The 10,857-nt window shown below is 45.0% G+C and overlaps 2 protein-coding genes across 2 annotated transcripts; one reads left to right on the plus strand and one right to left on the minus strand.

The window, feature by feature from the left end:
- The first annotated feature begins 1,804 nt into the window (after positions 1 to 1,804).
- LOC125414318 (ubiquitin carboxyl-terminal hydrolase 17-like protein B) lies at positions 1,805 to 3,938 on the plus strand. The gene is made up of 2 exons (XM_087900960.1): positions 1,805 to 1,909; positions 2,022 to 3,938. Exons 1-2 carry the CDS (start codon positions 1,805 to 1,807, stop codon positions 3,276 to 3,278), a joined length of 1,362 nt encoding a protein of 453 aa, XP_087757086.1. The 3' UTR covers positions 3,279 to 3,938.
- A 4,189-nt stretch (positions 3,939 to 8,127) lies between these two features.
- LOC125414559 (beta-defensin 13-like) lies at positions 8,128 to 10,239 on the minus strand. The gene is made up of 2 exons (XM_048456634.2): positions 10,182 to 10,239; positions 8,128 to 8,358 (listed from the first exon to the last, which is right to left on the minus strand). Exons 1-2 carry the CDS (start codon positions 10,237 to 10,239, stop codon positions 8,216 to 8,218), a joined length of 201 nt encoding a protein of 66 aa, XP_048312591.1. The 3' UTR covers positions 8,128 to 8,215.
- Between the last annotated feature and the right edge of the window lie 618 nt (positions 10,240 to 10,857).

Raw genomic sequence — 10,857 nt, forward strand, 5'->3', positions numbered from 1 at the left:
TAGAGGTCAAAGTTCAGCAGCTCTGTTGACTGGGGGAGGACCAGGTCTCTCTGAAATACTGCAGTGACGAGGAGGAGTCAAAAGAAAATGTGGATTTGAGGAATCTAATCAAACACCTATTTTCCACTGCAGGCCAAAGAAAGGTCAGTGATTGTCCTAGCCATGGGGGAGACAGTAACATTTGTTTGTTTTTCTTCACAGAAGTTGTGTATAATAATCATTGATTATACCTCCTTTTTGCTTTAAGAAAATTGAAATCCCCTACCCAAGGAATAAGGCCAAAAGAAAAAAAACAAAACAAGATTGCCCTAGGCCTGAGTGTGGAAAGGACTGAACTTCTCCCAACTCTCTTGATATATTCTTGCCTCACCAAGTTCCAAAGACCTAACAACAACCCTGCACTCATTGTGAACGCCTCTTGTCCACTGGAAAATATTTCCCACCTGGCCAGCACCCTAATTAATCTACTGGCTACACCTCTCCTGATTAATAACTCTCTGGCACTGCCAGCTCTGTAAGCCTGTACATAATTCAAACTAGTCACCCGCACCTTCCACGAGGACACAGCACTCTTGTTCCTGAAAAGCATGACTCTCATAGCCTAGCTGGTTCACTGTGGTGTGCTGAGTTAGCTGTGTGCTTCCGCCTTGTGGTGCGAAGATATTTTACTGTTTGATCTTATACCTCTCTGGTGTGGGGATGCAGGGTTCCACCATCTCACACTGTATAAGACAGGGATCTCTTTCTCAGTAGTGGGGTTACTATGGAGTGATCAGGATAGAGGGCTGCTTGAACCATGAAGCGTCTGAGAAGCCTGCTTAGAGCAAGTTGTGTGCGGATGGACAGCTGTAGAGGCCAGCAGCCTTGCCTGTGCCCGGTAGGCACGGCTGTACTTTTGGGCAATGCGATGAGTTTAACCTTGAAAATCTGTGTGAAGGAACAAAGGGCATTGTCTGGAGGTCAAAGGGAGAAGAAATATTTGAGAAACACCCTCCTGCTGTTTCACTCCTGCTCCCAAGAGCAAAATGCTGTCTCCCGTAAAGTTAGTTCTATGAAATTAGGCTTTCTCTTTTCTGACCTGGAAAGATGTGGACTAGAGATGTGCCTTCTTACCTTAAAGATCCTGAGTAGAGGTGGATCTTCCCGCCTCAAATTAAGGAAACATCTCTTACAGGTGGCCGCCATGTTTGGATTTTAGATAGTTCCAGATGTAGTTTCCTTGACAATCAAGGATAGGTATGAGGGAAAACAGTAATCTAGGCAACAAGCAAACAAGCTGCTGAAAGGAATGTTGCCACGAGGGCATTGCCTCCGCCATCTTGAAAGCTACTTCAAAACCAGGCTTGTGTCTCATTTGCTGCCCTGCCAATCACTGAAGTGAAAGTCTTGTAGTGTACGTCCACAAACCTTTCTGTATTGCCTGTTGTGTAGATTTGTGTTAAAAGGAACACTAGACTCTGAGGTGGGAAGACAGAAGGCTTTAGCTTTCATCTTGATTCTGGAAGACATACACCTGATGGGATTTTTTTTTTTAAATTTGCTTTATTGAGACAGGGTTCCAACCCTGGCTGCCCTGGAATTCACAGAGATAGTCTTGCCTCTGCCTCCTGAGTGCTCGGATTAAAGGTGTGCGCCACCAACTCCAGGCTTTGATTGGGATTATAAGGAGAAAAGACACACCTTTATTCTGGGCCACACCTTCTGTTGGAAGCCTACTTAAGAACCTGGAAGAAGGAAGCTTTTGAGCTTCGCCTGCTTGCTCCTGCCCTGTTAGCAATCTGGCATCAGAGACTCTTCCTTTGGGATGTCAGCATCCAATGAAGACCAGCTGAGCCCTCTAGCCTGGTTAAATGAAGACGTGAGCTTTTACGAGGGGGAAAGTATCATTCTGCCTGCTGAGGGGACTCCAGTACCACATGTGAAGGAGGACCCAGGGGCCATAGAGTCTGCTAGACTGTTCTTAGAGGGTGAGTCTCACAGTAAGTCCATTAGAGCTTACATGTCCTCAACCAAGGTGTTAGCTCTGGAGTCTTATCTGTGATCTTGTCCCTCCCACAGATCCTGCCCTGTCATCTCCTGACCGACCAGACCAGCATCAGGATGAAGCTCAGGTGGCAGCAGAGCTGGCTGCCAGGGGGAAGCACAGTCTGAGCTGGGAGAAGGCCTATGACGTGGGCGCTGGGCTGAAGAACACGGGGAACAGCTGCTACCTGAATGCCGCCCTGCAGTGTCTGACACACACACCACCTCTTGCCAACTACCTACTGTCCCGGGAGCACTCTCGGAACTGTTGTCACCAAGGAAGCTGCGTGATGTGTGCTATGGAAAATCATGTGACCCAGAGTCTCCTCCACTTGAAGCGTGTCATCCGGCCTTCAGAGATGCTGACTGCTGCCTTCCATAAGAACAAGCAGGAAGATGCCCATGAGTTTCTGATGTTCATCTTGGATGCCATGCGCACATCCTGTCTACAAGGAAGCAAGGACTTGGAGTCCACATCTGAGCACAGCACCATGATCCGTGAGATATTTGGAGGCTCCTGGAGATCTCAGATCAAATGTCTCCGCTGCCAGGAAACCACAGACATCTTAGAGCCCTTCCTTGACATTACCCTGGATATCAAAGCAGCTCAGAGTGTGGAGCAAGCCTTGGAGGCTTTAGTAAAGGAGGAAAAGCTGTGTGGGGAAAATGCCTACCATTGCGACCACTGTCAGAAGAAGACGGCAGCTTCCAAGACTCTGACTGTGCAAGATGCCCCAAAGGTTCTCCTGCTGGTGTTGAATCGCTTCTCAGAGTTCACAGGCGACCACAAGGACAGGAAGGTGAGCTACCCTGAGTCCCTCGATTTCCAGCCATACGTATCTCAGTCCAGTAGCGACCCGTTGGTGTACGCCCTGTATGCTGTGCTGGTCCATAATGGTGTGACTTGTCACAGTGGACATTACTTCTGTTACGTCAAAGCTGGCAGTGGCCGGTGGTATAAGATGGATGATTCTCATGTCAACAGCTGTGGTGTGTCCTCGGTCCTAAGTGAGCCTGCCTATGTGCTCTTCTACGTTCAGCAGACTGCTCTCAGAAGGAATGGTGTGGATGCTCCCACGGGCAGAGTAAGCAGGGATCTTTGCACGGAATCCCCGGTAGGAACATCCGGGCAGAGAATGATCAACAGAGGATCCCCCACAGAAGCGGAAGAGCCACTGGATCTCACAAAGAAAACAGATACCAACGATTTCTTAGCCCAGTGGAATATGCTTTCTGACTACCCAAGCCTGTGGTGAATCATGGCAAAAATGGATTCACTCTGTCAGCCAGTGGAGTTGTGATTCTCCAGGCTGCATACAGAGTGGACTGGGGGAGGCACCATCTCCATCACGACAGGAAGAATCACCCCGGTCAACATTCTGCCAGGCTTCTGTGTCATCCGGGGACCACGGACACTGGGCAGCTCTGTAGTAAGGGAGGGAGACCAAGATCTAAGAAGAAGATAAAGTAAGGTAGGAGGCTTCTGGCTGTTTTCTAGGTCTCACTCCACTCCCTGACCCTGGTAGCTGTGACCTCAAAAGTAAGTTTGGAGAGAGAGAGGTAGGGACCTGTGCTTCAGGAAGGACAGAATTTCTCACCCTGAAGGGTCTCTCTACCTTCCCCTGTGTCCTCCACTGTTGTTCCCGTGACCCTAGGAAAGTCAGTTTGGGTGTGAAAGAGACTGCTCAGAGAGCTGGGACTAGTTAACCCTCAGTATTCTTTTGTATTTGGGAGGTGATGTCTGCAGCGCCCCCTACTGGAGCTCATGGACCCAAAGTAGGGTAGACACTACCACCCAGAAATTTTATATTTAGGATTTCCTCTCAGCCAAGGAGGTGCGGGCCAGACCCACTTTTAAAGCTAATTCTTTAAAAAAAAAAAAAAGCCTTTCTCTTGGCTTCACGAAATAGAACACATTGGGGGGATTGTTTTATTCATTGTGCTTGAACTACGGTTCTTTTTACCAAATAAAATCTGTTACTTGACGCTCTCTGTCCTTTCTTATTTTTCTTTTGTAATTTTTTTTTTATTTTTGAGACAGGGTTTCTCTGTAGCTTTGGAGCCTATCCTGGAACTAGCTCTTGTAGACCAGGCTGGTCTCGAACTCACAGAAATCCGTCTGCCTCTGCCTTCCAAGTGCTAGGATTAAAGGCGTGCGCCACCACTGCCCGGCCTGTCTTTTCTTTTGTCTTGAAGGATAATTGATATTGAATATTATTAAAGCTGAAGCATTTCCTGAAAATTAACTAGCTCACCTGCCAGAATTAGTTATTAATTCTGGATTTCTACTCAGCCGTGGAGTTGCTTACCCAAACTGACTTACGCTAAACTTTGTTGCTGGTGTATCGGTGGATGGCTTCCTTGAGTCTTTTTTTTTTCTTTTTTACTTGAACTGCAGTCAAGTAACTACCAAACTAACAAACAGCAGCTGGTCCTTTTGTCCACCTTGTACGGAAATGAGCTTTACTTTTAGCCCTTACCAAACAGCTCATCTCGGCAGGAATCAGAGATTTAGAGAAAACCACAAGTGTCTTAAAGCATGTCTTCCATCTTAAGACACGTGACTCCAATGCTTACACCAACAGCTTTAGGGGGGAGTGAAAAGAATCTGCGTGGATTTGGATGTTCCTCTCCAGAATGAAATGACTGTAATCTCTCACGTTCACGTCCAAACGGCAGCAATACTGAGAGCTCCTCCAATGGCTTGACTCACGTGTCCGTGCCGTTGGCATCAGCTCAGAGTGGACTCTGGACTCTGAAGTGTGCCGCTGAGAAGCACTCTTGAAGGGTTCACCTGTCCTTCCCATTGCCACCATCAGGAACCTCTGTAAGATCCTTTAGATGCAGGGTGGTGGTGGCGCACACCTTTAATCCCAGCACTCGAGAGGGAGAGGGAGGCAGAGGCAGGCCATCTCTGAGTTCAAGGCCAGACTGGTCTACAAGAGCTAGTTCCAGGACAGGCACCAAAGCTACAGAGAAGCCTTGTCTCAAAAAACAAAACAAAACAAAACAAAAAACAAACACCCCCCCAAAAAAACAAAGAATCCTTTAGATGACCTCAATGTTCATAACTATCTTCTTGTTGTCAAATGGTGTGACATTATTAACTTATAGCATTAAAATTATCCTAGTAATTATATACAGGACTTTTCTTGTGGATCACATGGGGTTCTTCACACTACCAATGTATGGTTCAATAACATACTGCAAACCCCAGTGGCACCAACCTACCTCATCAGCTTGCCACACAGACACTGTGCACACCTACACCCACCTTGTGGCCATAAGACCACTGAGAGGTAGGACCTTCTGTACAGCCCCCTGTCCAAACAAGTGCCGTGTTGCTGGATGTTTTGGCCTGATTGACATCCTGAAATCTAGGTACAACTATCACAAAGTATGCAGCTCTGGGCACTCCAGCTCAGTTACCCTAGTTGACAGAAGCAAAATAAAAGCAGTTAGTCAAATCATAAGCAGAGAGTCATGGCTGTACATTTTCAGATGGGGTTTACTGAGTCGGGGGTCCTGTGAACTTATCTTCCAGGGCCTGGAGTCTAAGTCAAATGGCTGGTAGGTACCAGGATGAATGCCTGGCATAAAATGGAGCTTCTCTAGCCATAACACCTCTGACTTTCAACCCTGGATGGAGACGATGCCCATGAGACCTCATCCCTTCCTGAGGAGCTAATGGCTGTTGGTGGTTATTAGAGGCAGTGATGTCATTTCTTCTAATGGTATAAACACTGGGGGACTAGGTGTGTGGAGGAATGGGTTCTGAAGGGAAGGATGGAGGGTGTTAGGATGGGCAAAATATGAAAATAATAATTAATAACAATACATTGTATGTAAGTATGAAACTATAAAAATCAATTTTAAAAGAAAAATAGCACTATGATACACACATCGGTCTTCAGAGTTTCATCAAGTGGGGATTAGAGATCGGAGCTTGGGCGACGTGGGCTGAAATTATGCTGCAGACGAGAAGCGTTGTCCTAAGAAGATCAAAGAGGAAGGCATCTTGACTAACAAAACCCTTCTGTTGGCATTTTTATATGATTAAACTCTCAGATACATTACATTCCAGGGAAAAATTAGCTTGGAAAATTTAAGATTATTCCTACCAAGTTTTCACAGCTGTTTTAAAAATTTCTTAAAGGTGAAATTATGGACTCTCTTCCCAATGATAACTCATCAGGGTTTGCACACAGAAATTCTCGTGTGTGTGGTGTGGTATGTGTGTGTGCACATGCAAGCACACACAAGAGCTTGTGTATATTTGTCAGAACACATGTGACGTTCGTGTGGTGGCCAGAAGAGATCTCAGCTGCCATTTCCTCAGGTCTTACCCTCTCTTTTTGAGACAGGGTTTCTCAGTGGTTTGTCGCTGGCACATCTGATAGCCCCACCTCCCCAGACCTGGGATTACAGCTATGGGCCTGCAAATACCTGGCTTTTAAATGTGTGCACTGAGGATTGAACTCATGTCCTCGTGTTTGCAGGGAGTCAGTCACATTACTGATAGACCTGTCTCCTGTGCCCCAGATACTCTTCAAATATAACCTCTTGACAGAGACAAGTTTGTTTTAAAAGCTAATTTTAGCTTAGTAATTATTCTCTATTGGAGTTATGTGTGGATTTATCTCCTGTTTTAAGATATTAGTTTATTTAAGAGATAAACTTAGTTAAGGGCATCACTCTAAACAGTTGCACGGTTCCCGTTTGGCTCCAATGGACTTCAACTATCGCGGATTGGATTGCAGTACTCCATCCTTCCCCCATGTGTGTTACTTGCTCGTTAGGATATGTCTGTCCAGACAGGATCAAATCACAGGATAGTCAGCAATGCCTTCAAAGAAAGAGTTTATAAAGAAAAGGGAGTGGAGCTGGGGTGCCATACCAGAAAGAGCAGGATGCAAAGGAATGCTCACTGAATGACGCTTCCACTAGATGGCGCCATTGACTATCTTCTGATCCTTTGAAATGTAAACTGTCCTAGAGCATTCTAAAATCAAAACGGAGCCATCAAAATGTGAAGAAAAAAAATTCAAATGGTATTATCAGGTTGAATTTTGTAAACCACACTTGCTTATTGAAATTGGGCCTATGGTCATTAACTCGATGTCTGACACCACCAAATTCCAAACTTAAAGTTTTGCAAAGCCATTGTTTTAAATGTAGCCCAAACAAGCTTGATTTTATGTCAGGGTCCACAAATCCTGGTGGGATGTGAGCTAGGAAAGGAGCATGGTAAAAGTGACCTGTGAAATACACTGGCCTTCCAATTTTGTCAAATTAGGGCAAAGGGCAGGAAAGGGCAGGCTGGAGCATGTTTTTTTTTTTTTTTTTGGGTGGGAGATGGAGCGCAGGCTCACCAGCGGCGTGAGCTTTCTTTCTTAGCAGATTGTTGTAACCTGTCCTTCCACTCAGCTTACCACATTTCCTCCTAAGACATGTCCCACCTTTATGAACGGCCTTCCTTGTCCCATCCTCACCCAGAACACTATTTACTGGGCATGCTAAGGACATGAGACATAAAAGCCAGACGTCTGTGTTATGAATGTAGTAATTCAGAAACTGAAGATGGGCTCATTCGTCGCGAGGCACTGGGTGGGCTCATGACTTCTGAGAACCGGGCTGTCTGCGTGGGCTGTGACGTAAGTTCTCTGTAAGTGGCCTGTGTGAAACATATCTACTCTACAGCCAACCTGAACTTTGATGTGAGCTCCATCCTCTATGGAACTCCGTGTTCTAGGCTATACAGCATATGGAAGGCAGCCTAAACAATGCCTCACAACACGTGACAGGAATACAGCTGAAACCATTGGTGTCTTGTAAGTAGCCATTTACTGCGAGGGTCAAGTTCCCTGTAATTACATCCATCAGACACTTGGGGAGAAGAAAGACCCATTGTCAAAGATCTGCTTAAAGCTAGGGAGAGAACTAGAGAAATCAGTTGATCTTTCATCTTTACCTGCTTTTACATGTTTTCTTACTTTGATCAGCCAATAAAACAGCCCATAGACTTTTTTGTATTTTTTCATTTTTTTGTTTTTATTATTATTATTATTATTATTATTTTATTTTATTTTATTTTTTTGCCAGAAACAGAGTGTATAGGGTTTACGGGACATAGTGTCGAGAAAGTCTGGAGAGCTTTGTAGAGAGATTCTGCCTGGGAGCTGGTGCTGAGAATTCAGTGTTTCTTTCTTTTTCTGCAGCACAGCGGTGTTAAGTCAGCCCGACAGCCCCCGATCTTTTCTTCAAAGATAAGGCAGTCAATTGCACAGTGACCATCCAGCTTTGAACAGAGATGCTGTCTGTAGAATGAGGCACTGCCTAGGAGAAGAGAGTGGCCGTTAGTTACCTACTAATCTACCAGGCCAAAAAGTAAATTCTTGATTACTAAATCTGGGGGGTGGGGAGGCCAGACTCCTGGTAAACCATACGCAATGCCCTCAGGCATCATTTGCAAAAGACGCGGGTCATCCCCCCTGTTCAAATCAGCCAGCTTACACCGAAAGAGAGTGTCTCTTCCTAGGAAGGTGGCAACTTTCCAACTCCAACAAACAAACCTTTCCAACACGATGTTTCTTCTTTGTATTTCTAGTAGTGTCTGACAGAGATCAAAATTTACAAAGCCGTGCACACCATTATAGGCAGATCGACAGTAAACCGTGCCCATTGTTGTAAGATCTTTAAGTTTCAGATGGAAAGTTAGCCAACAACACTCCCATTATTGCCACTGGCAGAAGGGAAAAGTAAGCCCAGAGTTCAGATAGTTTCCTGGGTACTGCCTTCTGCCGAGCATTGAACTCACCCCCACCTCACTGCCTTGGCAATAGTGGTCACAGTTTTCGCCACTGCCTCCCCTGCCCCCTGCTTGCTGGAATTCCAATATAAATAGGTTGAGTTCTGGGGCCTGTGAGCTTCTAAGTAAGTTTATGTGCTGATCTGGCCACAGAGAACTCCCAAGGTAGGAGGAGACGGAGAGGACAGATTGAATCACTCTACTATCTGCATCCATTGTCTGATCTCTATGCAAGAGGAAAGACAAGCTAGCTAGAAACCTAGCTTTGTAAGGGAGAGCTCCGCACAGGCCCTGTTCCCTGGATGCTCCTTGCTTGGTTCTAGGGCTGCCTCTTCCCAAAGGTTCATCCCTACTACCCAGGAGGCCTTTCTGCACCTCCTAGTTAGAACATGGCTTGCTCTGTTTCTAACACGGTTTCTCTATATTTTGCATTCTGGCTTTTAGGGGAATTGTTTTGTGCTAAATTCCATGTCTGTATTTCTTTCTCACTCATTTACTTATTTATCCATCATAAGTTTTGAATTCTCTCAGGGAATCTATATTTTATTAACAGAAATAACAGACCAATACGTTTCTAGAAAATTAAGGACAAAGGTTCAGCTTCAATTAAAATTTTCTGTTTGTTTTGTGTAAGTGAATGAATGCAGGTGGGGACAATGTCTCCCAAGTCGTAAGGACACATTGTCAGGATCTCTTGTCTAACTAGAGCTTCTGAGGATGACACACACCCCCAAGAGGATGAGACACTTGGGAGCTTATGAAGGAAGGATGGGAAACCTCAGAATACAGGTAGCAAGTTCCAAGGGTATCTGAGAGGACTAGCCAGAAGATCCAGTTGGTTGCGGGCTGTACTGAGCAAACAGATCTGTTTAAAGCACCCCGAGTCTCAAGTGCAAACAAGTCAGGATGGTAGGGATTTCAATGAGATCATTTTCTGTTTATTATCTATGAGATCCCAAAGAAAGTTTGGAATACTCTCAGGGCAAGGTATTTGAACCAACTACCGAGACATTGAAAATGTTGATGTTTTCCTTTTTAAAGCAGTTACTTTGTCATATGCTGAAGTGTGTTGAAGATTTGAAAACCAGGGATGGGATCTAAAAGAACGAAGAAGCCCAAATCCCCGTGTAGACTGACTAGGGAAGTGGACTGGGTGCTCTAGTTGCTAAGGATCTGAGACAGTGGATTGGATTCTTCTGTTTCTCAGAAGCTAAGCTCAGTGACTGGCTTAGCCTGAGATTATTGCAATCATAGAGATGAACAGTGAGGTTTCCCCGAAGTCAGCTTGCTTTTCCAAAGACAGATCCCGATTAAACTGCCAACACTACCTCTCCAAGGATTTTTCTCTTACCTGGGTGAAGCTGAACAAGAAGAACGAGCCCAGCAGCAACTAAGGAAAGGATTCTCATGTCTGTAAGCATCAGTGGAGAGGAAATGAAGGAGGTATGGTATAGAGCCTGGCTCCTTTATTGAGAGAGTAGATCCATTCTGCTGCTCAGAAATGGCCTTAAGAGAGAACTATTTTCCATGCTCCACTGAGTATCGTGTGGGCCAGCAGACCAGGTTTTCATCTAAGTCTTCTGTCAGAGAGGAGGCAGAGAAAGAACCCTGCCTTCTTGCCTGGAATATTCTATTCCATTTCTTCTTAGGCTTTCCCCATTTCCCTTCGTGTTCCATTCCAAGTGGTCCCCATCTCCACAGAGCCTACAATCACGCTCTCTTTTCTATCTGTGCCTTAAAATTTTATGGAGAATGTACGCTTACAAGTTTTAACCACCAGTTGTTAGTTAGTTGATTGATACCTGGTAGAGTGGCTTTTAAAATTTGAGGTTAAGAGTAAATTTTAGCTATCCCAATAGATATTAAATTTCATAGAAGAAATCAGCTCAAATTTGATTGCTTTTCTCCGTTAGGTTCAACATCAGTGTTGTTTAATTTTCTAGTGGGAAGCTATCTGCTTAGGGGAATTCATGAATAAACAAGCAATTAGATGCAAGTTGTTGTTAAATCTTTCAAGCTTATGCATA

The sequence above is a fragment of the Myodes glareolus genome, chromosome 23 (genome assembly GCF_982192425.1).
Source record: "Myodes glareolus chromosome 23, mMyoGla1.1, whole genome shotgun sequence".
Lineage (NCBI taxonomy): Eukaryota > Metazoa > Chordata > Mammalia > Rodentia > Cricetidae > Myodes > Myodes glareolus.

Excerpts from the sequence above, each read along its gene's own strand:
- LOC125414559 (XM_048456634.2), bottom strand. The coding sequence starts at position 10,239 with ATGAGAATCCTTTCCTTAGTTGCTGCTGGGCTCGTTCTTCTTGTTCAG. Across the intron at positions 8,359-10,181 it reads TCTTGTTCAGCTTCACCCAG|GCAGTGCCTCATTCTACAGA; the intron begins GTAAGAGAAAAA and ends CTCTTCTCCTAG.
- LOC125414318 (XM_087900960.1), top strand. The coding sequence starts at position 1,805 with ATGTCAGCATCCAATGAAGACCAGCTGAGCCCTCTAGCCTGGTTAAAT. Across the intron at positions 1,910-2,021 it reads TGCCTGCTGAGGGGACTCCA|CTCTGGAGTCTTATCTGTGA; the intron begins GTACCACATGTG and ends CCAAGGTGTTAG.